Genomic DNA, 27,137 nt, shown 5'->3' on the forward strand with positions numbered 1-27,137 from the left:
CACAGCATTTCGCAACGATTTATAATTGCTGAGGTTTTGAACTGTCTTTATATTGTTTTTCCTGCAGTGCAATTACAGAATTGGTTTTATCGATTGTTCTTAATTTGTGATGAGTTTCTGACAATTTCATGTAGTAACTAACTTATACCTTGACAGTTTAAAGTAAGGACTGTAGCCATTTTTATAAATATGAGAACAAGTGAGATGGTTGTATTACGTGATTGACGATTGTTCCTGATCTTGATTTTTTGTCTGCTGGCTCCATTCTTTGTTGGTTGATTGTCATGGTGACTTGGTTTCAGTGGAACCTCATATCTGATTGTTGCTTCCATTGATGAGAAAGTATAATTATTACTTTTTGCCCGACGTTTTCCAATGCTTGCCCGCTTCCAAAAATCTGCTTCCAGAGTATTATTTGAATTAGATTCGTAAATCGTGGGACTTGCAGGGGTATTTTATACGCGTTGGTTTCTTTTTCATTCATCTCCTGACTTAGCGCTGTTTCTGCTTCACAATGAGGTTTCTCTTCTGCTTAACAGAAAGAACAGCAATAAGCGATTTGAAATAGTGCTTTGATTATTTTTTCTAGCATTTCGAATCGTTTTTTTCTAGTAGCTGACCCGCAAAACCTTTTTTAGCACATTTTCTTTGTCTTCGTTTTCAACGTTTAAAAGGATCGATGCTTTTCCGGTGTAATTTTAACCTTGTTTTAAATCTTCCTTTTCATGGTTCAGTGTTTTTTTACTCCATTGATTGAAGCTGGATCAAGTGTATCATAATTAAGAGAAAGAATAGATTTTTCGTAGCATTACTATTTTTGAAATCTGGAATATGTAATCTGCTCGCCAGTTTTCATTGGCTCTTGGAAACATCGTTCTGTATGGTATCATAAGTCATTGATTCCCACATTGTCTGTGAAGTTTCATCGGTGCTATTAAAGAATTGTGTGCCGACGTTTGTCTTTGATCGTTGTAAATGTTTCGGGCAATGCTATCTTCTGTCGGTTTACTGTTCTAAACGCAGAGAAAATACTGGTGAGTGTATTATTGACAATTTTCGAAATGTTATAGAGTTTCTGAAGTGATCCGTAGCAAAAGATGGAATGCAACAATTTTCATCTTTAGTATAATGGTGTCTTTGCTGTTTTTAAATGATTATCCTTAATGCAAGAGCTTCCGCAAAGGAGTTAGTTAGTTTTGCTGCTGATCCACAATGAAAAATAAAATTGTATATTTACAAGTTTTTGACCATGCACTACTAATTTTTTAAAAGAAAGTAACCCCAGAGCTGATTTGTAGAGTAAAGAGATATGAATTGCTCTTAGTTTTGTTCGAAGGCATTCATAATCAAAGTTTTTGTTAAAATTCTTACAAAATATTCAAATACTTAATTGCCCCAATAATTCCTATAGGTTTCAGAAATTCAATTTTTTTCTTTTGTTAGACTTATTCCTAATTGCAATTTGAAATTTTTTCCTCAGTGTTCTGATAAAGTTTATGCTGTATGCTTGCTCGATGAATTTGCACAAGTAGTTGGTTATCGAAGATTTTTGCCTCATTTGAAAGATTGTTAATGTAACATTATCATTTGAGGTGGAGGCTTAAATAGCTTTGAGCACTTAAATAAGGATTAGTAAGTTATGTTTAAAACCTGCTCTTTTTGATTTTTAAAAACTCTATTGAATGGTTGCTTTGTAGATTTTAAATCGCTGTTTCTACGTTCTCTCCGTGCTATTTATTAATTGTTCCTATATAGATTGTAGAGTGAAGAATTAGTTGTGAACATAGTATACGAAAAGAAAAAAGGTGAAAGCTGAGCTGCTAAGAATTAACCCGGAAAAGTCCAGTGTTATTATTAGAAAATGGGACCGTTTTCAGTTCAGCCAAGTGCGCTGGAAGGCTTTTACCGGGACCTTTAATTTCAGTGGTAAAGAAACTGCTAAAATAGATTAGCAAAAGCAGCCCGAAAATGTGTAAGCAAAATAATAAAAAGAATAAGTGGACCAAAAAGTCCATAAAAGTTAACTGTTTTCTTCCCCCGTTCTTACCGTTATTATATGACACAATTCCTTGCCCCAATTTGTGACTTTATTCACAATTTTTAGTGCTTTGAGGATAAGAAAAACGGACGTATTGCTATGAACATGGTAGCATAAGTGGAGAAAGTTGGGGAATCAAACGCGTGCAAAATGTCCTGTCACCAATAGGTAAAAAAATACACACTGGTTTGGTAAAAGTTCATGCGTATATTTTCCTTCTTTTTAATCTACGTTTCTTACGTGGTATTATGCGCAACTTTCCCTACTTACCTGCCGTTAGTTATTTTTAATCCCGCTCTGATTTTGTTCCATCCTACCACAGTGCGGGTGTGTGTGACCCCTTTGGGTATTTTTGCATTTCGCAGTTGCGGTGCGAGTTTGCCCGCCTACTTGGTGGGCTAATGCGTTTTTGAAGTAATGTCAATTTTAGACCATTTGGTCTCTTGCTGTGCCGTGGGCTACTTCTACTCAACTGCAAAAAGTTCTCTATTCAGCTAGGAAAATATAGAGAAATTAGATTAACGGTTCCAAATTACAACGACTTGATCTCCATTTTTGCCGCTTTTGATGCCAATTCTTCATAATTATGTTCGTTTTTGCTGCAAAATTAATTAAATTTTGCTGAAAAAAGTTCTGCATGCTTGTAAGCAATTTTAGATTAAGCCCAGTTGATCAGCCGAGACTAAAATGAAAATACTGACGTCATGAAGCGTTCAATTTTACCAAACTGCATTTTGGGCCTGTTTTTGGGCTGTGCTTGTCTGTAGTGTGGACAAAAATGTTTGCATGTGATGTTGCATTTGAATACGTGTAGATAGTGAAGAAATTGTTTGTTGCTCAATATCCGAACGCTTGCGAGATTACAATTATTTTTCATTGTAGTTTTAGCTGGGAATTAAAGATAACGCTTGTTTTTTCTGTTCGTAAACCAATAAAGATAAAGATTGCTTTTTGTCGGACAACGCTGGTTTTCGTGATAACGTTGGTTTTTAATTGCACTTTATTTATTTGTATTAGCCCGACTGTTCTTTTTTCTCGCAAATTTTGCTACTACCGACTTTTTTCTAACAGTTTTTTTGTCTGACCATTTGACTTTTTGTTCCCCAAAGCGAGATAAACATGACAATAGTTAAGGCATGGACATTAAGTCGCTGAGCAGTAATCTTAGAGCCATACTTGTCTCTGTATATGCTAAAAAAAAAACTTAGTCACCCGAAGGACGCCCGGCTGCTGGGCTCAAAGCACGGGGGACTAGGATTTATGTTCTAACGTACTTAAAGAATGAAAGGGTAAAAAGTTATGCGTTTTTGGTCAAGAAGGCTTCAGAGAGAGTAAAAAGTGAGATTTTGCTAGTGCGAGAGGATGAAATGTAGGCAAAAAATTTAGAGTGAGGAGGGCAACTGAGTTGGCAAGAAAGTTGGAAAAATGCGCTGTAGTTGCGAACTAATTGACTAAGTTGGGCTGCCTTGAGGTTTTAGTGCCTTTTTTACCCTTGATTGTCTTAGTGTGCGATTCACCAAAACTGTTGAGGGGACAAATTATTTGACCCCCATCCACCCCCAACCCCGCACGTTCAACCCCCCTTGAGACTCCCCCTCAATTAAGATTAAGCTAGCATCACTAAGCCGCCGCTAGCTACTTTTGAAGCCAACCACTCATCAGTCGTTTGAGAGCAACTTGCCCGACGTTTGTTTGCTTATGTTTTAATGCTTTTTATTAGCATTGCCAGGTGCTGCCCGTTCCGGGAATCAACGCAAACTTGTTTTGAATGAAAGTCTGTTGGCGGTAGTTTAAATCTAGAAAGCAAAGTTGGTTGAAGCAAACTGTGACAATGGGTCCTGACTTTCATGCTTCGCTTTCTTTTAAGCAAAATTGACCCCTACTTATTTTCGATTTTAAGTTTAATGATTGAATTTGAATTTTTCCAGCGCCGTGTTATTAAAGTTGAGAGAGTTTAACTGATTATTGGCTCTCAAACCAACTGTTTAGCAATTAATTTAGTGCTGCGTTCTTTTTTACTCGATTTTTAGTCTGACCCCCGGCTTTTCTCAAAAACAGGATGAACGACTAAAGCCCGCCTGTCAAATTAGGTTTTTTCAGAGACTTACAGCCCACTAGTCTCTCAATATGCGATTCACTGAAGCAGTAACCCCGAACACTCAAGAGCACAAATGTTCCAACATACCTGTTTTTTCAAAAAATTTTCTGTGTTCTGAGGATAAAAGCTCTTGACTGTCAGTTGTTCAAAGCCCAAATTCAAGCAATTTTCCGAGAGCAAGCGGGAGTACACATTTGTTTATTATGCAGAATGACAAATTCAGCGCACTCTCCTTGATATAATTTTACTACATAAGATAAAACTGCATTCAATGTCAATTATTGTGCATCACAAAACATCTTTCACAGACGTTTATTTCTATACGTTACAAGTTAAAATATGCTAGAATGATTTTTTTTGCTAATCAGTTTAACTCAAGATGCACTTGAACATTTTTTTCACTGTTTCCAAATAACAAGATGTGATCAACATTAGAGTCATCACTTTCGGCATCAAGTTTGTTTCAAGTCATTTTAGATTCACATGTTCTATGTTTGTTCTTCGGCTTATTTGTTTTCTGACAAACAATGAAAGAATTGAAAATGTTTTTGTAACTAAAAACTGTTATTTTTATATGACAATTGACTTACGATGGTGGCTGCTGTAATAAAATGGGTCAATTGATTTGGAGAGAATATGTTTTAAATTCAACCGAATATAAGTTGATAAGAACAGTGCAGTGTTGAAAACGATAGCAGTTGTCTTCGTTTTTCTCAAATGACTGCTTGTTCTATTTTCAACGTGCTACCGTATAGGACCAGTTCAACTATCTGAAGTCAAACAGAACCGTTAATTATTTGGATGACAGGATTTTGACGATTACTTTGTGGTAATTAAGGAAAAGTTTTACTTCACCAAAAGTGCGACCTCTTTTTTATAGTAAAAAATAAAAGACTCTTTAAGAGTTTGTTTTGAATCTGGTTGCTGATCAATTTTCAACTGTGCAAACATCAAAGTCAATATAAGACTCCGAAGTCAAGCAATGTGAAAAAGATCATTTCTTTTTGGTTCTTTCCTCAAGAGAAAGAAAAAAATTAAATATTTTCTTATTTAATTTTAAGCGTGTTTGCTTTTGTTTGACTTTACACAATTTTCTTTATAAACCATTATATTTGTGTCAACATAATTTTCTAACAAATTTTTACTAACAATTATATTAATTTTATTTCGGACACCTTTCCCTAAACGCCCCAATACTTTTCCTCTTTCTCCTTTTTCCTTCCAGTTTTTTAATTGCTCCCCTTTTTCAACATGCTTCAAAATTTCTAGATTTTTAAAAAATATATATAAAGTAGCCTCTCAGGCTACACAATGATGGCTTTCTTTTTTTCACTACGATGCATTACTCAAAGTGAAAATTTGACCGAAGAAAGAAAAACGGCCTCTTTTGTATGTTCCACTATTTTGAAAAATGCTGGAACAACAATGTCGCTTTGAATGAAAGTACACGAAAATAGTTTGTTTAAACTGTCTATTTTTAAGTCGTGGTTTATCTGAAAAATTAGGTTTCCCTCTTAATCGCTTCAACTTGGTCTCAAAAAAACTGCAAAACGGTTCGACTTTTGCATTTCGAATTTTCAAGTCGATTTGACTTTTTTAATATCTCTTAACTATGAAAGTTAATGAGTTTTTCACCCTAATTTTTAATTCAATAGATTTTTTTCAAGTAGCTAATCAAAAATGATGACTTTTTGTGTTGAAATTATCAGGAAAAGTCGAAGAGCATCACTTATTTAGAGTTCAAAAGCGGAGAAAAAGTTCTTTGTTCTCAGTTGTAGAAGATGTTTAACGAAGGGTCTTATCCGGAAAGTAGTCAGAGCTTAAGCAGATTGTGTGCATTAAGTAAGTTTATTTAAAAAAGTCTTATTTATCTGTTGGTCTTTATTTTAGATCGGAGTCTTAAGTTGGTTTTCTTGTTGAGAAAGGCATCGTTCAAATGATACCTCTGTCTCTGTGAACTGGAGTTTTTGGAGCGAAGAAAACAAACAACTATTAGACTATGGGAACGGATGTACTGCTTATCACTCTTCTAGGGGAAAGAGAATTCCAAAAACATAATTAAATAAATTTGAGTTGCTAAGCTTCAAATCTTTGTTGCTTACATTACGGTTTTTGTTAACATTAAAGATGCTTTTAGTTTATTCAGCACTCTTTCTTTATCGAAAAAATATCGTAAAAGAAAGAAGTAGCCGCTTAAAACTACTAAATATTGGTTCGTTTCATTCGTTAATTGCCCTCAAATTAAGTGTGTACCATTTTTATCAATCTGATTGGTCTTTCTAGTGAATTTTTCCGAACTGTCATTTCTTCGTATAATCGTTGTTTCGTCTGACCGACAATTTTGGTGTCTTTTTTGTCTTGAAAAGTGGGATAAACTGATAAAACCTGAGGGCATGAAGTGCCTGAGCAGTTCTCAAAGACCTGTAGTTGTATCTAAGTATGTGATTCACCAAAACTGCTGTGTTGACGTAATTTCATGGTGTGACGGGCAAATCTTCCAATTTTGGAACCCCCTCTGCACCCTCTTGAAGTCTAGTGTGTAGGTTTAAATTTATAGCGTTAAAGACTCTACGTTTAGACGTTATTTCTGTCTAAGAGTCCAAATTAACCGAGTAAGTATGATGATATCAATACCTTAAAACTGCCAATTTTACGCCAGACCAATTCACAATATATTGATAGAAACGCCGACACGAGACATGGGAGTTTTTAACTATTTTTTCCCTTTTTACAAAAAAGTGAAGTTGGAAACAATCCTAACTTGACAGTAACTTTCCCCTAACTTCACGTCAAATCAACTGCAAGTTGGTTTTTTGGAAACATCTAGCAACCCAAGTCTCGGGAACCATTTTTTTTTCAGGGGAAGCACTTTTGAAAACCAGGTTTTTAAGAGCAGGAAATTAAATAATTAAGGGGACCACCTTACTCTTCTATGATAAAAAGTAATAAAATTAGTGCGCTGGTTAATTTGAATTTGTATAATCACCAGGCGCAACTCGTATTCATGGAAAATTTCGGAGAGGTTAAGGTTACTCTTTCGGAAGTTATCAATTTTTTGGCTTTTTATCATAGAAGGGTACGATGACCCCCTTAAGGTGGTTTTTCGCAAACACGAACTCAAATTAACCAGTGCACTATGCTTTTTGAAAATAAAGATTTTCGAAAACCGAATTCTCAACGCCAGCACTTTGAGTCTAGTCATAGACTACCGGAATTAAAAAATGGGTTACATGACTATTTACCCAATACCATTATACCCAATGCAAAAATACCCAATGCAAAAATACCCAATGCCAAAATACCCAATGCCATTATACCCAATTCACATTGATATTTTCGTACCATAATCCGAGTACTAATTAGCAGAAAATAGCTCTTACACGTATGATTTAACAAGCGGATAATTTAATCCCATGTTCGGTTGTGATAGTTTCATATCAAGTCCCACGGGCCGCTGAGGCATGGCCATGGCCATTAAATATGTTAAAACATAGGGTAAAAACGACTGCTAATTTGTTGTTGGATTATTGAACGGAAGTATCAAAGTACATTGGGTATATTTGTATTGGGTATAATGGCATTGGGTATAATGGCACTGGGTAAATTGTCCTGACACCTAAAAAGTGGTGGTGGTAGTAGTAGTAGTAAAATTCACTTGTTATTTTGTATCAAAGTCCAACGGCTCATGTAGAAAGCTTTACAAAGAGGTCGGAGTCATTGCATTGGCATCGGTGATATAAGCGGACGCAATTAATCATTTTTTGGGCATTTAATCCCCTTTGGTTTGCTATCTTTTTTAAATATTCCACCAAATCACTTCACAGCTTCGAAAATTTTTTATTCTTTGTCATTTTTCAAAAGCTTCCAAATACTCGATTATTTTAACAGAAGCAATATTAAACTGAGCAATTGTTTTGGTATAACTATGTAATCTTATGAGCTCAATTCAGAAGTTGAATGTTTTTGTTTCCAAACTAAAAAATGTAAAACTGCAATTTTGGATATTTGTACTAGAAATTTTATTTTTCCCATCAGTTCTCAAACCAAACATGAAATTTTCTGATACTATCTGCGTAAATATGGAAATTATTATGCTCAATGAAAATGCAACTATTGAAACCTTTGCTGGAAGTTTTCATTATTTTTTTTTAATTTGAGAAAATAATTGTCACCAATTCCCTCTATCGGGTATCACGGATGCTGATAACTTGGTCTTTATCAGCATTATTGATTATTGTTTCATTTGCGAGACTGAATTTTTTGAAATTCAGTTTTTACATTTTTTGAAATTAAACCTTTCAGCGACCAGCTCTGGATTCATTCAGCTGTCTGAAATGCCTCAAACATAATTTTTTCATGGTCAAACTGTGAAGAGCTGTATACTCATTTTTATGTATTCTTGTCTCTGGGAGTATTTTGTGTTTTATACGGAGCAGGCATCAAAACCACTCAAATACAATTGGAGCGATTGAAGATTATAGCCGCGTTTTATAAGTAGCCCAATCTTGAATATCTGCCGTCCTTAATTTAGAAGCAATCTTGAGGCTGGGCTAGTTATTATTCAGTCAACTGAATGCAACTAAAAATACGATTCGAATTAGCATATCCAATCAAACAAGTCTGGTACTGAGCTAATATTGGGCTTACTTTTATTTTCAGTTCCCCCTACGTCCTTGGGTTTTCCGTCCAATAAGTCTACATATAATTAAGCGCTCTGCGTGTACTGGGAGGAAATTTTACATTCTCTCTTCTTGCGTTTCCTAATTATGCTTCGTTGTAACCGGGTACCGTTGTTAGAAAACTGCCTCGCATCGGTAGGGGGGGGGGGGGGGGGGGGGTTTATGCTAACATTTGGGTGTTTTGTTTCATCCTTGACGTCTCGACCGTGCGCCGCGGGGGGGGGGGGGCTGGGGTAGTAAATGATATTTTGAGCGTATGAAATAATTTGGGTTTGTTTGTGAGGTGCTCATAGGTTTATCAATTTTTTGCACTAGAAATGTTTGAAGTAATTATTGCGTGATTTCCTGTACCAAATTAAATTGTGCAACCAATATTCCCCAATTAGAGGTTACGGCAGAAATGCTTTCATGTTGCTATTCAGGATGCGGTGTGGTGTGGTCGAGGAATTATCTCTAATTTTAAGGTATTTTAAGCATTAAGCGTGGGCAGATTAGGGTGTTTAGGGCGCCATTTTGGGGAGGGTGGTTTAAGTGCTGCAGAGACAGTGCTGTTAATTTGAGAAGCATCATTCTTAGCTCTACTTGTGCGTAGGAGTCAACAAGCAAAAAAAAGACAGTTGGGCAAAATGGGGTGCGTTGTCAGGCAGGGTTTGAATAAGTACCGAAAGGACATAGTGAAGATAGGAGTGAACAAAATGGGAACAAGAAAAGGGAAGAAACAAGCAATGATTAAAGCTGCATTAGGTGATTAGTTAAAAGCGATGGTAGTTATGAAGTATCTTGGAAAGAGGCTCCACTAAATGGGAACTAATCAGCGCCGTTCCTTGTCGTCATACCTGCGCCTGGCCTTCTTAAGCGTTGTTGGGATAGGCGGTGGCCACTGATTGTAATGTGCGACTAAATTGGAGATTTATTGGGAATTTCTGATTTTCTTTCCTCCCACGCAAATCATGTTTAATTACAATTAACGTCATTTTGCTAACATTTTCCCGCTACGTATGAAGTACAAAAATAATGCGTTCACTCATTGTTATATAATGCTCTCAGTTGTAATTTTTCCCAAGTTTCGGGTTTTTTTGGAAAGGTGGCATAGGGCACTACCTTCCGGTTTCAGCAGCTTGCAACAAAAATTTATAGTTTTATTAATTTCTGAAATAAAGCAACTATATCAATTAGCGATTATTTGTATTGTTGTAGCTCTGTAAAATCACAATCGCGTTGAAAAATTTAGTAAGGAATAGTTGTGTTAATCAAAAAAGGGAGTGAGCGAGTGCCCGAATTGGACAAAAAATTTTAATACATAAATTTTTTTCGAGCAAAATTTTTTCAATTTGTTGTGTTTGAAGTTCAAAGGTTGTGGCATTAGATACATTTATTCAATTAAAATTGAAAAAAAAAACATTAAACTGATGTTTACTAATAACCCGACCGTTATGATCGTCGTTTTTTTTTAAGTTTCTTTGCGGAATTCTTGTTATGATTGTCTTTTATTTGTTTAATGTCTCTTGAACGAAGTTCATAGCAATTATTGTAAACGTGTGTCTTTTTTATGCAAAATTTTGGCTTGACGGTTTTGACTTTTCGAGTGACTTCTACACCCTTGACTTTGCGTTTCCCGTGATCTAAAATTCTCTCTCAATCACAATTTCAAGCAGCCGAACTCAATTGGCGTCAATTTAATACTAAAAGTCAAATGAAAAGTGCGCCTAAACTGGTGCCATTTTCACTTTAAATCTAAATAGTAATATATCTTAACCTCTAATGTGGTTATTTGAAGCCCACTATTAAACTTCTTAGTCATATTTGCCCCCCCCTCCCCCCGACTGAAGCAGGTTGCAATTGATTAGAGCTCCCACTAGTCGTTCGAGAGCAATTCTTCCGACGTTTAGTCGGTTATGTTCTTTTTCCTGTTTTAGGGACTGGACTTTGAAGTGGAGCTGGATAATAACTCTGGCTCCAGCACCAACCTCTTCGAGACCCAACACCATCACCTACTCAGATGCCTTGAAAAAGCCACCGTGAGTCATCATTTATCACCACTCTTTCGTTAGTTATAAATACTAACCTAGATCGAGTTCTCATCATACTTCAAAATTGATTCATATTATTCCATTGTGTTCCATTCACGTTTTCAAAATTTGGAGAGTATGTGACGTTTTTACACCCTTATAATTGTATGTATTAATTGTATTGGTTAGTTCCACTTATAATTAGGCCATGTTGACATTAGGATGTTAGGTGAATAGGGTAAAGCAAAAATCGAATAACCGAGGCAATTTCGGTATCAATTAGACCAACAATTTTAGCTAAATGTTAGTGAATATCGGGCGAACGTCAATCAAAGTTGAAATTCAAAATTACTTGACTACAGTTTCCAGGTGGCCCTAAAGTTTGCCCTGCTAAAGCTAGTTGAACAGAAATCCGCCTTTTCAAAATTTTAAAATATTTTGCGGCATTTCATCCCACTAAATTGCCCCCCCCCCCCCCACTAAATGAAGTTCAGCTGAATTTACCTAAAAACCCCTTAACTTTGTTGAAACGTTCGGGCAGTTTTGTCTTACCGTAACGCACATTAATTTACCTCAACTTTGCCTGAAAATAAGGATCACCAGCTGACCAATCTTGAAAAGTATTTTATTTTTTACATTAAAATTACCCAAATTTTTAATGCAAACGACAATCGTTCATGTAAATTTTTGACATAAGAGTCATAACCCTCAGATCCTCGCAGTTTCAATAGGTTATATCAGTTATTCGGCAGAGCACAATAAGAGTTGTTTGGAACAGTCATCTTAAAAGTTGCAAAGAATGTTTAAAAAAGGATGAGGCTGTCTTGAAACACGTGAATTGTTTTATTATTGGAATATAATGAATCAGTTCTACTGCACGCTGAAGCATCAAGGAACAGAAAAAATTACTAACCTTACTGTGTCATTTTAAAAATAGCCTTGTGAGTGTAATGGAACAATGGCACTGAACCGATCTTCTATTATCTTTTCATATATCTTATAAAGAGTTTCTAATATCGCTTTGTTAATCTTGAGATAACTTCATGACCAACAGCCTGACAGCCTTTTGTTATAAAAATATATTTTTTAATTATATATTGATTTCTAAATACAAAAATCAATATGATACCATTATTTAGGAAAGATAATAGTCAGAGTCGACCAGGGATTATCATTATCAAACTCTCGATAAGCTCATTGTTTCTCGGTATTGCGAAATAGTTCAGGGGAAGCACTATGCTATTTGATAGAAGTGTGGAATTATACCCAATGTGATGGCACAATTGGTCCAATGCGGATATCTGGGCATTTTTTGCATCGGAGCTGAATGACGCTCCATCGTCAATAGCGTCGGCTATGTGAAACGAGAATGCGATATTTATAAAACATTAATGTTGTTCCAGCAGCTGTTAATCCCAAAAAGCAGTCGGACAATTGCATTGAGACTGATGTTTCGAAAAGGTGGTTTTTTTCGAATATAATGGTTTTCGAAAATTGTTAATTGCTCTCCAATTAAGTTTGAAGCAGTTATTATAGTCTAGTGTCTATTTTATCCAAAATTTTGTCTGAATGATATTATTCTAGAACATTCGTTCGCTAATTTGAGTGTTTTGACCTTTCGAGTGACTTCTTCGTGCTCGACTTCATTTTTGAGTGATCGAAAATGCGCTCATTCGGATTTTAAGGCGCTAACTTATTCGCGGTTGTTCACGATTGAAGGTCAGTTAAAAATATACAATCGGTTCTATTGTAATTTTGGCGGGATACCGGCGCTTATTGCCGTTTTCAAGTGATACATTATTTGCATTTGTATCGTAATAAAAATCGATATATTAGTAGTAGTAGTGTAGTGACTGCCTGTCCACAACTTGCTTGTGGTGCTGCGACCTCTCTGCGTCTAAGCCATGGTGAATGACATATGGTCCCCGGGTTAGGGAGGCCAGGAGAGGCATCGTCAACATCAGGGGAAAGGGGGCATGGAGGGCGAATTATTCTGTGCAGTGTGGTGTTGGCTGATAGTATGAAGTCCAGCTAGTTAGCTACCTCTATTGGTCTTTCCCACGGGTCAATCGCTTCCAGCTCCGTGATGTTCTTACTGCAGTTGAAAATGTGTTTTACGTCATTTAGTGCTACTTCACATTTGGGACGGCGGTTATCAACATTGTTACAGATCATACTCAAGAGTTTAGCTGGGGGCAGTATTCAGTTCTCAGTTGTGCTAATCGGATACGATACGTGCAATTCGTGGCAGCGTTTGTTCTGCTGTCTTTGGTGGAGGAGTGCCTGGTTACTTGCTGTCTTTGTTGAACTGAGTATGGTCCGTTTGTCGGTGGATACTTTTGAGTGCCTTGTTTTTGTTGGATTTAATTGCTCTTTATTTTTTGTGTTTTGCTTAACGCTTTTCCTATCAGTATCATTTACTGTCGGTCTCATTAAACAAAAATTGGTTGAGGAGGTTGTTTTATGATCAGCACGGTGGCTCTGATAACGCCGACTACAAATTGCTCTGCTAATATTTCTGAGCATTGACAGGCAACGTTTCACCCTCATTGTGTAAGTCTTTCATGTCAAACATTTTTACACAGCCAGTAGTTTTGTGAAGAGCATTGTTTTGTTGTTTGTGGGTGATTCCTTTTTGTATTGCTCATTGTGGAAGCCCAAATGGGAGCACCGTATTTCATGACGCTCCGACCGATTGCTTTGTAAGTCAGTGAGAGTGTCTCTTTTGTGCAGCCGCAGTCTCTACCAGCATTGTTTCCCGGTATGTTTTTGCGCTTTTGTAGTTTCCCTTTGGTGCTCCTTATATGTTTTTCGAAATTGAGCATACCATCGAAGATCACACCAAGTACTTTGGACTTTACTGCTATTGGCAAATTGTTGATAGTGAGTTTTGGGTCCGTCAGATTTTGCCTCATTGCTTCAGATTGTGAACACAGTTGCTTTTGATTTCTCAGCTGATAACTTAAGTTTTCTTGATACTAGCCAGTTGGGAGTTGTCATGTAATTTTTCAATCTTTGGGATGTAGTTAAAGTTTTATCATCAGCGTAGGACGTGATGCTTATCTTTCGGGGGTAGAGTAAGCTTGCTCATATAGATATTAATGAGCATTGACGATAATACACCACCATGGGGTACCCTGTTTGACTTTTCTACACTTTGATTTTTTTATTGTTATATTATACTTAAGAAAACATGCCCTGTAAGTATGAAGCGACCCATCTTTTTGTGCTATTTAGTTGTGTTGCCTCTGGTATGGCTCTCAATAAAAGGTTCTGATCAACCGCGGCTAAAGTGGTGATGAGATCTAAGGCTACTAGTACGGTTGCAAGGTTCTTTTGATTAAGGTTTTTTGTATGATTGGTGACAATATTGAGAGCTGTCGTTGTGGAGCGCTCAGGTCTAAAGCCGTGATGATGTTCTTTCAACGGATATTCCATATAGTCACTTATAAAGGGGTTTTCCTGTAATTTTGCAAGGGGGAGGGGAGTTCAATTTGTCTGAAGCTTTTATATTCATCTATGGGTTTTTCTGTCTTGTGTAGGGGTATAACCCGGCAAACTTTCCAAATGCTTAGGAATTTCGCACTGTTTCCAGAAAGGTTGATTGTGTCAATGAGGTATCTGAGTGCTATGGGGACTAGATTGTGTAATTGGATTGGTGCTATTCTATCTGGCCTCAGCGCCTTGCTTTCCTTTGTGTCTCTTATAGATTCTTTCACTGTGTTACGTTTAAATATTCTGCCCTCTATTTCCAGTTTTCTCATTTTTGTTAGTGTTTGATTACCGTTTTTCATTTTTCTTGGTATGTGTAGTGTAGTGTTGGTTCAACTTTTTTGCGCTCTTCCTTAGATCATTGGTAGAAGTTGTATTCCTGACGTCAAAGTATATGGCTCTATTTGCAGGTGGTTTAGCGTTACTTAACGGAAGTCCTCTTACTGTGGTCAAGAGTTTGGAGCAGTTACCTCTATGAGTAAGTGTTTCTACAAACTCAGTCCATTTTTCTGTGCGTTTTGACTTTGAACAATTTTTTTTTCATGGTTTAGTTGCGTTATTTTGTGGTTCCCTGGATGTTTTCTTTGAATTTAATTTTTAAATTGTTTTCAGAAAGCTGTACTGCTTCGCTGGGATAATTGGCAACCACTATTTTAATTCTTCCTTGTGGGATTTGCCTGCCAGCCGCTGCACTGATGGCTTTCCTTAAGATCTTTTCCAAATGAAGACATTTGTTGGTCTTTGTTGTTTCTTCTGTTTTCTTTGTCGTATTTAAAATTTGCGCAGTCAGCTTTACGGAAGCTGATGAAAATTCTTTGTTTTGTGTGTGTGATGAGGTCACAGGTGATGTATAGAGCTATTGGTAATTGGTCCGAGTATAATGGGTACTCCGTGCGCCAGTCGATTTTCCCTACTATGCTTGAGCTGGCGAGACTGATGTCTGGAGAGCTTTTTTAAGTATCATTTGTTACTCCTTTGTTGAGCTTTTCGTTGACTACTGCATGAATAGAGGTCTATTTCACTTGAAATCTTGTTTCCTCTTGTAGGTTTTGGTAGTTTCGAGTGCAATAGAGGGCTCTGAGAATTAAAATCACCGACAATAATGCCGTCGTCTAACTCAAGTAGTTTGCCTTGTATCCTGCATCACAGCTAGACAAAGGTGGTATATAGGTGTTTACTAGTTTGATGGTATTGCCACCTGCGGTGATTTATATGGCTTGGACTTCCAGGTGTTTGCCAGAGGTCTTAAGTTTGATTTCCTGAAACAGAATTTTGTGCTTAATGTCCTTAAAAGCTACCCCTCCACGTTCGCCTCTTTCTTTGGGCCTATTCTCTTGGATAATGAAGTAACAAGCTGGGCTTTTTACGGGAAATTTTTCGCTGAGTTTGATTTCTTGGTAGGCAACTATTTGGATGTTATTTTTCTGCATCCAGTCTATGATTTTATCAGGGTTTTGTTTGAAACCGTTAAAATTCAGTTGAAGAATGTTAAGATGTGTGGTGAGTGGAGAAAGTTTCCCTTGTAGGATTGGCTTCTATTATCTTGCACCAGTAGCAGCGCTTACAGTCGAACTTGTTGATCCGTTGCTCTATGGACTGTAAGGTGGTGCACCCATCCTACGCGGCCACACCAGACGTCATACTGATTCCAGTTGCTACGATGACAAATAGGACAAGAAGTTTTGCCGGGGAGAAGCAGGGAAAATATGTTTCCCAGTCAAATACATTCTAGGGAACAGAGAGACTGGGTTTGACTGATCGCACCGCAAAAACCCGTTTCCCGCAGTCTCTGTACATAGTGTATGGACCTTTGGAGTGGTTGTCCGCTCATAGTTTTGCTGCGTAGAGGTTAAGCCCGTTATTGATGCTTTCTAAGATGCTACTACCGTCGATTATAGTGAGCCCCCGCGTGTCGTTCGTGAGCAATCCATGCGACGTTAGTTTTTTTTGCTTCAATTTTTGAGGCGCATTTTACTTTTATTTCCTTTTTCTTTTCAATCATTGCTTTCAAACATTCTTAGCAATTATTTTAATACTGGTGGCCTTATTTGCAGTCTTTTTGTATGACTGATTCGAGTGATCTCTTAAATTTTTTAACGCCAGCTGCTGAAGTTGTCATTGGGTAAACTGTATTTGGAACCCGCTACTCCCGTCGATTATAGTGAGCCCCCGCGTGTCGTTCGTGAGCAATCCATGCGACGTTAGTTTTTTTTGCTTCAATTTTTGAGGCGCATTTTACTTTTATTTCCTTTTTCTTTTCAATCATTGCTTTCAAACATTTTTAGCAATTATTTTAATACTGGTGGCCTTATTTGCAGTCTTTTTGTATGACTGATTCGAGTGATTTCTTAAATTTTTTAACGCCAGCTGCTGAAATTGTCATTGGGTAAACTGTATTTGGAACCCGCCAAAATATACAATATTCTAAAACAGTATCTCAAACATTGGAGGGGGGTTGGGGTTGGTGATCTGATTTGGCGCATATTGTTTTGACAGCTCTCATACTATTGAAAAAAATTGACGAAAATTTGAGTTCTAATAATTGATATGTGGTCTTCCAAACAAAGAAGTTTTTATCTCGATAGGCAGATTGATCGCAGCTTCTAATAAGTTGAATAAGAAATAGTCGCTTGAGAAAAAACCAAGAAGAATATCTTTTTCAACACTGAAAGCCTTTTCAACTTCTCTTCGGTTAATTTTTAAATGCACTTTCTCTAATTGTCTTAAAATTGATTAAAACGACGAATTACAGGATCCACCAGCGTGTGTTTTTTAATATACACAAAGCGTCAGTAGTTAAGTTAGAAAACTCTCAAAAACTTTAATTTCATACTTTTTGTTTTGTCACGTAAACATTGACACGTAATCATTTTTTTTACGAAATTGGACATTGTCTCATTATATGACAACTGAGCTAAGTAACACAGAAAAACTACTCTGTCTGAAATGCGAAGTTAGCCTTTTTTGCTTCAATTTTTGTGGCGCTTTTTTTACTTTTATTTCCTTTTTCATTTCAATCATTGCTCTCAAACACATTTTTAGCAATTATTTTGATACTGCTGGCCTTATTTGTAGGCTTTTTTGTCGGACTGGTTCGAGTGATCTCTTAAATCTTTTGACGCCAGCTGCTGAAATTGTCGTTGGGTAAACTACATTTGAAACCCGCCAATAATGCTCATGCAGTTATAGGATTTTGTTTTTTCTTAAGTTTTAGCTCGTTCTGTTTCGTTAATTGTTTCTTTCTAAAAAATTTCAGAAATCTGTAATTGTACGTCAATGTTGACCGAATAAAAAGAGCTTAAAATCTCGCAATGGTAATTTTTGAGAAACATCGGTTAGAGTGCGCCTTCGTTTTTATGTCAACTTGATGTGAAACATTTTTTTTCTTTTCAGTTATATGGCTTGGACTTCCAAGTGTTTGTCAGAGGTCTTAAGTTTGATTTCCTGAAACAGAATTGTGTGTGTAATGTCCTTAAAAGCTACCCCTCCACCTTCGTCTCTTTCTTTGGGCCTATTCTCTTGGATAATGAAGTAACAAGCTGGGCTTTTTACGGGAAATTTTTCGATGAGTTTGATTTCTTGGTAGGCAACTATTTGGATGTTATTTTTCTGCATCCAGTCTATGATTTTATCAGGGTTTTGTTTGAAACCGTTAAAATTCAGTTGAAGAATGTTAAGATGTGTGGTGAGTGGAGAAAGTTTCCCTTGTAGGATTGGCTTCTATTATCTTGCACCAGCAGCAGCGCTTACAGTCGAACTTGTTGATCCGTTGTTCTATGGACTGTAAGGTGGTGCACCCATCCTCCGCGGCCACACCAGACGCCATATTGATTCCAGTTGCTACGATGACATATAGGACAAGAAGTTTTGCCGAGGAGAAGCAGGGAAAGTATGTGTTTCCGGGTCAAATACATTCTAGGGAACAGAGAGACTGGGTTTGACTGATCGCACCGCAAAAAACCCGTTTCCCGCGGTCTCTGTACATAGTGTATGGATCCTGGGAGTGGTTGTCCGCTCGTAGTTTTGTTGCTTAGAGGTTAAGCCCTATATTGATGCTTTCTAAGATGCTACTCCCGTCGATTATAGTGAGCCCCCTTGTGTCGTTCGTGAGCAATCCATGCGACGTTAGTTTTTTTTTGCTTCAATTTTGGAGGCGCATTGTTTACTTTTATTTCCTTTTTCATTTCAATCATTGCTTTCAAACACATTTTTAGCAATTATTTTAATACTGGTGGCCTTATTTGCAGTCTTTTTGTCTGACTGATTCGAGTGATCTCTTAATTTTTTTAACGCCAGCTGCAGAAATTGTCATTGGGTAAACTGTATTTGGAACCCGCCAAAATATACAATATTCTAAAACAGTATCTCAATCACTGGAAGGGGGGCGGTTGGGGTTGGTGATCTGAATTGGCGCATATTGTTTTAACAGCTCTCATACTATGGAAAAAAATTGACGAAATTTTGAATTTTAATAATTGATATGTGGTCTTCCAAACAAAGAACTTTTTTTATCGAGATAGGCAAATTGATCGCAGCTTCTAATAAGTTGAATAAAAAACAGTCGCTTGAGAAAAAACGAAGAAGAATTTTTTCATTTCAATCATTGCTCTCAAACACATTTTTAGCAATTATTTTGATACTGCTGGCCTTATTTGTAGGCTTTTTTGTCGGACTGGTTCGAGTGATCTCTTAAATCTTTTGACGCCAGCTGCTGAAATTGTCGTTGGGTAAACTACATTTGAAACCCGCCAATAATGCTCATGCAGTTATAGGATTTTGTTTTTTCTTAAGTTTTAGCTCGTTCTGTTTCGTTAATTGTTTCTTTCTAAAAAATTTCAGAAATCTGTAATTGTACGTCAATGTTGACCGAATAAAAAGAGCTTAAAATCTCGCAATGGTAATTTTTGTGAAACATCGGTTAGAGTGGGGCTTCTTTTTTTTGTCAACTTGGTGTGAAAAAGTTTTTCTCTTTTTCACACCTATGTCAGTCGACCTAACATGAGATGGTTATATATATGTTTCTACCAAAAATGGCCTCTTTTTGAAATTCAATATCGTAGCTGCACTTTATTGAGACAGAAATGATTTCGTTTTTGAATTGATAGTAGTGATTATAACATTTGAAATCCTCATGACCCTTTTTACATTTCAACAATGTCATAACTACACAATAGCAATGTTTTCATTACTTGCTCATTCACATTTTCCAAGTCATGAATAGCAGTGGGCTAAATTGACTTTCCTCGGTATCTGATTAGCGTAAAATTAAACCCTGTACGACATCAAGGCATACGTCAAATCACGAAGTTAGGTATCCATTTTTATTTTTATTTAATCAGAGCAAACATGCTTGCGGCTAAATTTTGTACCCCATAGTCATTGACTGCAACAAACAAGAGGCGGTCCATTGACAGTCCTCTGTAGTTAATAGCGTGATGTGCCTGACTTGCGAAGGAAAGCACTAAAAATGATACCAAATTGAAACAATAAACACTAGCACTCGTTAAAAACATAACTCTATGCGTTCAACACTTGGTTTTCATTATACTTCTGCTCTAGTATTGCACGAAAGTTGCTAAAAACATGCTCGCTTAATCAGTCTCGAGTGTTTTTTGCTTAATTAAATTCCATGAAGCGTTAGAATTTGTTCAACATCTTCTTTTTCTTTTTAAAAAATTTGCCTGCGTGATTTGAACGTTAATTGGAGATTGTTAAGCTTCAGTATTTGTCTGGGCGACTAGATGTTGTGGAAATATTATCAAAAGATGAGAGGAAAGGGAGTGAAATGATTGTCTGTTCACGACTTTCCCCCTTTGTTGACCTCCGTGGGGGGTGATGGGTTATTTCTTGTAGTCACGCACACTCACTCTAATAGTATTAACTAGGTTGGTAGTAGCAGTAATGGTAGTGTTCAATTTGAATGTGATCAATAATTTATGACGTCACTACCTTATCTTGCCTCAGACTCCCTTTCGTGCTCATTAAGTAGAACGCTCTTCAAGATGATAAGCGCTACAATTCACCAAAACACTACAATTTAATTGGTAATCAGCCTACAGATTAGAATCAGTTGCATTTTTATGCTTTTGTTCAATACTTAAAACAGTATGTACAATTTTACTTAGTATCTACAATATTGTTTAATATGTACAATAGTTTCAATTCTTAGAACTGTTTTTACAATACTCCAAACAATATCTACAATATTGTAAAACAGTATCTAAAACATTGGTGTGGGGGGGGGGGGGGGGTTGAGGTTGGTGATCTGAGTTAGAGCACATTGTTTTGACAGCTCTCAGACTATTGAAAAAAGTTGACGAAAATTTGAATTATAATAATTGATTTGTGGTGTTCCAAACCAAGAGGTTTTTTATCTAGATAGCCAAATTCATCGCAGTTTCTAATAAGGTGAACAAAAAAAAAACAGTCGTTTGAGAAAAAAACCAAGAAGAATTTTATCTTTTTCAACGCTGCAAGGTCCTTCTCAACTTTTCTTTGGTTGATTTCAAAATGTACTTTCTCTATTTGTCTTAAAATTGATTAAAGCGTCGAATTACAGAATCCAGCAGTGTGTGTTAAGTAATATGCACAAAAAGGTCAGTAGTTAAGTTAGAAAAAGTCAAAAACTTTAATTTCATACTTTTGCTTCATTTTGTCACGTAAGCAATGAAAAAAATAGTTTACTTTTTAAAGTTATAGCTATACGATATGGTGACAGAAGTGTGATCCTACTCTTGTCACCATACCGCATAGCTATTGCTTTGCTTAAAAGTTGAATTTTTTGAATTTAATACTTTGGTTATTTTGTTAGTTCTTGACTCCCTTCAACTCTGATAATCAAAAACAGTCCGTCAAAAGGATGCCAGTCAAGTTATTCAAAGTAAAACTTATTTTTGTAAAAATCTTATTTTCGAAATTTGAACTGATTTTTTGTTGAGATTACAAAATTTTTGATTTTTTTCCTTTGAGTAGCTTTACTGGCATCTTTGTTTTTGATTGATGTACGTTTTTGGGCAATTTTCGTACTTTTCTGGTAAAACAGTAACTCAGCAGTAGCGTCCAAATAGTGGTAATTTGAAACTGATATTACGATTATCATATGATATTCTAGCATCTAAATGTGTGAATTAAAAAAATTACTGCTGCCAGAAGAACCAATTGATACCAAAAGTTTGCCCCGAAAATGTTGAATTTTTTCAGCCTGTACCGTCCACGTAATATAAATTTGGCTTTTTGAGCTTCTTGAATTGAAATATTAACGGCGAACGATTTAATTTTTGGGTACTAACTGTTTTTTGTCATTTTTGCCACCTAATTTCACTCCGAATAAACCTCGATTCTATATAATTTGGAGACCAATATTCTTCTGTTAGGACGTCAGTCATAGTTTCGGCAGAGCTCATTTTTTGATATCATAGTGTTTGCTACCTTCAGCTAAATAAAATGCATATCTGGTGTTATTGAGACAAAATTTGATGTTTTCGTCTTTGTGGTTGGCACAGAATGGCAGTAATGTAATGGTAGTATTGTATCACTCACTAATCATGACTTTGGGACTTTTTTGGTTGATTTGTGGTTCTTTTTGCTTTTTCCCTCTCTTGCTTTTCTTCTTTCCTTCCTTCTCCGTTTGACAACTAAATCTTTCCAGCTTAAATGTCCCTCAGCCCAATTTATTGCCCCCCACTGTTCCCACAACCGCGAGCGGGGCTATATTTGATACTCGTGTGCTAAATGCGATTTGCATTTCTTTGAATTTGTTCACTCTTTGTTGTCTGATTCTGCAGATACAACAGTGAAGCTACATTTTTCACTCTGTACATGCTGTGAACAAATTTGCATTTTTTGTACATCATCCCGTCAATGTAAATTTGTTCAGTGGGCAAAAATAGCCCCAAGAATCCGTAAACAACCCTAGGGGTTGTCCTAATCAAAAATTTATGCTCCTTTTTGATAGCCAACAAAACAAAGAGTAGACTGCTGCATAAATACTGAATAAATTCAGACCCTCATTTTGTGCATTTCTCAATAATAATTTAAAAATATCTAATTAGTAAAATCTTTTTTTCTAGGGCTTGCCCGACAAATTAGCTAGTGAACTCGTATGATGCGTAACGGTGGCTATTTTTCAATTAAATTATACAATTAATCGGTTTCTAGATAGCGTTAAAACTAAGTGATTTTTTGTCAACTGAAAAAGATTTCACAGCAAGCAGCATTTAGCAGCCATCAATTTGAAAAACTCTAAAACTAGTGCTCTATAAAAAAGTACTTTAGCTAAATAATTGTTCCCTTGTTTTATGAGAAGCTATTGTACCTTAAATTTCTCAGGTGATTGAAGACCTCAAACGTTTTAAGAGTGGTAGAATTTCTTTAGCACTTTTCCGATAAATGCATTAATTAACCATAGTACAGTTATCTACTGCTAGATGATTTATTGCTCTCAAATAGAGTTTTAATGGCTCTTGAACGAAGTTCATAGCAATTATTGTAAACGTGTTGGTCTTTTTGCAAATTTTTTTGCTTGACTATTTTGCGCTTTTCTGCTAGAACATTTTTGGACTTCTCAAGTGACTTTTTCACGCTTTCTTTCTTCATTTTTGAGTGATCTCTATTGCTCTCACTCCGAAGTAAAGCTTGTTGCTAATATAAAGTCGGTTACAGCAAAGCAAAAACAAGGGACTGATATCCGAGTGGTCAGTGCATATGGCTATGGATCGGCAGGTCAGTTATTCGAATCCCGGAGGGGTCAAATGTTTTCTACCCGCCTGTCGTTCGAGAGCAATTCTTCCGACATTAGTCGGATTATGTTTGTATTTGTTTCATATTCTTAAACGTGTTTTTGGTGGTTATTTTTGTGCTTAAAATGTGGTTTCTCGCATTCAATACTGTTTGGTGTTTTCGGGCTGGCTTCAATAAATCTTTTAGTAGATTTTCGGATAAGTTGTCTTGTGTGATTTTCTTAATTTCATAATTAATATTGTTTGCGTGTACAGTGCAAGAAAATTTCGATTATTCTTGTTATTTTATTATGCAATTTTTATCTGATGATTTTTTTCGCACTTTTTCTTAAGCAATTGAACTCATTTCTCGAAAAAATGTGAATTCTGTACACGGCAGATTAGTACGAAAAGTCAAATCAAAAGTACGTTGGAATTGATTTTATGCTTTCAGTATAGATCATGTAGTCATCTATAAGAAATTCCAATAACATTGAAAGCCCTCTAACAAATTTATATCCACTCTGCAGTAGATTACAATCAACCCCTTGTTTTACAGTAAATCGTTCAATGATTGTCGCTCGATTTTGCTATTGTTGTTGTTGTTTTTTTTAATAAAATGAGACTGTGACCGAGCAATTATGTAACCCATCCTTCGGTTTACCAGAGATTTTTCGGCCGATTTGTGGCTGATATTTGAGCAATTGAGTTATTATTTCGAGTATTAACGCCTAACTCGCTACTTACTACTAGAGCAAATGAAATTGAAAATAAAAGACAGATTGTTGATATATTTTAAGTCTCTGGAAAAATATCTTGGGACTTCACACCAACAAAAAGGAAACAGTTTTATGCTACTTCAAACTATTGCTTTTTTTAATCATCCAAGTCTTGTAATTTTTGAAAAAATAATTCCCGTCCCATTCTGACATGAAAATTTCAGCCATTTTTGTCACAAATTTGTAGCTTTTTTACTGTGTAGCTGACGAGGAAAAAGTCAACAAATTGAGTGTATTTGTCTTAAATGGTAAACATTTGAATTGTTCTGAGTTATATTTAAAGACAAATCCAATTGACTGTATGCACTGTCGTTCATTGCTCTAACTGCTAGAGTAGAGTAAATTTAACATTTGTAGAATTCGCAGTTTCCTATTGGATCGTCTACAAACCAGTCGTCATCCTCGGGCAACAATGCTTCTGAATTAAACTTACATTCGAATTACCTTGCGGTAAACCAACTTAACGTTGCGGAACACCATGAAATCTCATGCGTGTCGAACCAATTGAGACAGACCAGTTCGGGTTTTTCCTTGTCTCCCGAAAGTGGTGGAGATACTAGCAGTTGGGCTAATTTGAGTGACTCAAGCACTTGTTTGTGTAAATGTTTCAACCGAAGCTTGTCACAGGCCTACGAGGCTATAGTTGTGACTCCGTCTGCTAGTTTCCAGCCCCAGGTGTGTTTGTGACCATCGCGTATTCTTATCTTCTTACAGTAATGTCTTTTGTAGCCTCCCAATAACCTATTGCCCGTAAATCAATTGAAAATTTTTCTGAATGACTGAGAATTTAACTTTGGACCGTCAAAACTAGCACTATTGAGCTAAAATTCACATATTTAGGGATTTAGCATTGGGCTTGGATTAGGGGTGCTATTTAAATTATTTAAGACTAAATGATGATATTTTGAAGCAGTAAAAATGTTGAGAATATAGGATCATATTCTGAGCTAACACTTCATTGAAAAATCTTAATAACTACAATCCTGTGAAACTGCGAACTGATTGTGAAGAGAAATCAGATTCAAAAAGTCATTACTGTATCATAGCGTTGATGTTTCTGGCTATACCGAACAAAACTCAATGACGCTTTATCGATTAAAGCTTTATGGCCCTAATTTCTTGGGCCAAGACTGCGCCATTCATTAAATGTCGAAGTGTCTTCATTTTGCGTAATTTGTTCATATATACCGTTTTTCAGGATCTTTTCCATTATTGCTACCCCCCCCCCCCCCCAGGTTAAGGTTGCATGTTGTAACGCCCAACAGCTTGCGCGAAGTTTACTCATTATGATATACCTTAAATATATAATTATCAAGGGGAGGGGGATAAGGAGGGTGGAGAAATATATTGACGGCGCACTAACGGAATAGATCCGTTTTGTCGGTATCGAAATTAATCATTTGCTACTGAGACTGATGTTGCAAAATTGTGGATCATTTCAAATGATACCCCCCCCCACACACACACACACACATACAAACAAATTATATATTTGAATAGTAATTAAATTTAATTAAATTAAGTACATAAATATGGCGATCAAATTATCGCGTGTACGACTGAAGGTTGTATGTAATGCAACCCATTAAAATGGGAAAATTGGCTGAAATGATCCCAATTTTGGCAGCGTGATAACCATAATAGATACTATCTGCTTTATTTTTTGTGTCGTGTACAATTTAAATTGAATTCATATAAATCAACGCTACTCAACAAAAATAAAAGGCGCTCATCCTAATGTGAGAAATCTCAATGTAATCATCCTAATGTAATCAGCAATTGATTTGGAAATCTAAAAAATGCGACATGCTTTCGGTTTTTTTACTGATGTCAGTCTCAAAAAATGCTCCTTTTCTAACATATTCACTGATGAAGAAAAATGTTTTTTATTTGCCTATTCTAGTCTACGCTTTGTGACCGCTGTTTTTAGTCCAAAAATAGACCGTAAACAATTGTTGCTCTTTGCTCTTTAGTTACAAATCCTAGTCCTTATTGTAAAATGAGACATTTTCCCCTCAAATCTAAGAAGCGCTTCGTTTTCCGTCTCAAATGTACCGTGTTGATGGTACGGTTGAATTTTGATGCGCTTTTGTGAGCTTATTGACCTTGAACGCTGCTTGTTGGGTTTTCAGCGATGGAAGTATTCTGCCCGTTATTCTTCTTTCCCTTCCCAAGAGGGGGAAGCAACTCGATCAACAACAACAACCGGTCACTTAAGGACTCAATCTGGAGTGAGGTCTAAGGTCGGTTGTAGCAAACAATACTCAATGTTGCGGTTTTATTCTTTTTCTAATCACTCGTGTATCGTTTGACCGATGAAATTCTTCGCCGAAATTCACTCACAAATTTTCCACCAACTTCATTACCTTTCTTATGATAAAGGTGAAAAAAAATCCGGATCTCTTTTGGCCATTGTTTGACCTTTGTTTGGACATAAAACGCTCCCTCCCTCACTCTACCGGTGAAAGTGTCATCGTGAAAATAGTAACGTCCTGTATAACAATCAATTTCTAACCGGGGACAGACTCGATTGAAAATTTGAAGTTTCACTTAGAACAAACTTCAGTTGGGTGTGTAAAATCCAATCACTATTTTAAGCCTTGAAATTATAATAATGAAATAAAAGCTTTCAGACTTAATTTCGGCGTTTCGTTTTGTCGGCTGAATGATTTTTCGTTGTGGGGGTTTTATCACTGGTTCCTTGGCGTAGCGGGATTTTTTGCAAATCACATTAATAAATCGGTTTCTGGGTAAGGCATCGCAATATGAGTTTTAAGAATCTTCTTTGCATGATTACTAAAATAGAGGAAGTATTTTCAGCTCGGACGTGTAATTTTCTCTTAAAAGCTAGATTTCTCGGACCTGTTTCCTTTTCCTCCGTTTCAATATAACCATATATAACTGACCCGTTTTAATCTTTATATTTGAATTCCGTATGTTAACATAGCATCTCAACAGAGACATGAAATGTTCTAAGAGTGCAAAAAGGTTAGTGAATTTCCCTAGTCGAGACCGGATGTTTATCTTGTAGGAATCTGGCAGATTTTGCCAGAAAAATGATGATCTTCCAAATTCTGACAGAAAACTGGTTTTCTTGCAGGGTTCTGCCGGAAGATGATAATGTGCTAGAATCTATCAGAACGAAGTGTTATCTGGCAGAACCTGTTACAATTACGGGTAATTTGACTGAAGCTGGGGAAGATTGTCTCTTGCAAAAAAACTTTTCTACGTACCGTTTGAACAAAGTGTTAATTTAGTGTCTCTCAGAGGGAAAAATCGATGGAAATTCAGCATTTCTGCACAACTTTGATCGAAAATAATTTTT

General features: G+C 36.4%; 2 protein-coding genes across 5 annotated transcripts in view; one reads left to right on the plus strand and one right to left on the minus strand.

Moving 5' to 3' along the window:
• LOC142339590 (membrane-associated protein Hem-like) overlaps positions 1-27,137 on the minus strand; it is a 479,910-nt gene that overhangs the window by 342,524 nt on the left and 110,249 nt on the right. The gene's annotated exons all lie outside the window — the stretch shown is intronic.
• LOC142339592 (potassium voltage-gated channel protein Shal-like) overlaps positions 1-27,137 on the plus strand; it is a 109,010-nt gene that overhangs the window by 75,458 nt on the left and 6,415 nt on the right. Inside the window, exon 4 of the mRNA XM_075389738.1 lies at positions 10,732-10,833. Within this exon, the coding sequence (XP_075245853.1) occupies positions 10,732-10,833 (102 nt within the window). The remainder of the gene's footprint in view (positions 1-10,731; positions 10,834-27,137) is intronic.

The sequence above is a fragment of the Convolutriloba macropyga genome, chromosome 5, assembly GCF_964194025.1.
Source record: "Convolutriloba macropyga chromosome 5, txConMacr16.3, whole genome shotgun sequence".
Classification (NCBI taxonomy): domain Eukaryota; kingdom Metazoa; phylum Xenacoelomorpha; order Acoela; family Convolutidae; genus Convolutriloba; species Convolutriloba macropyga.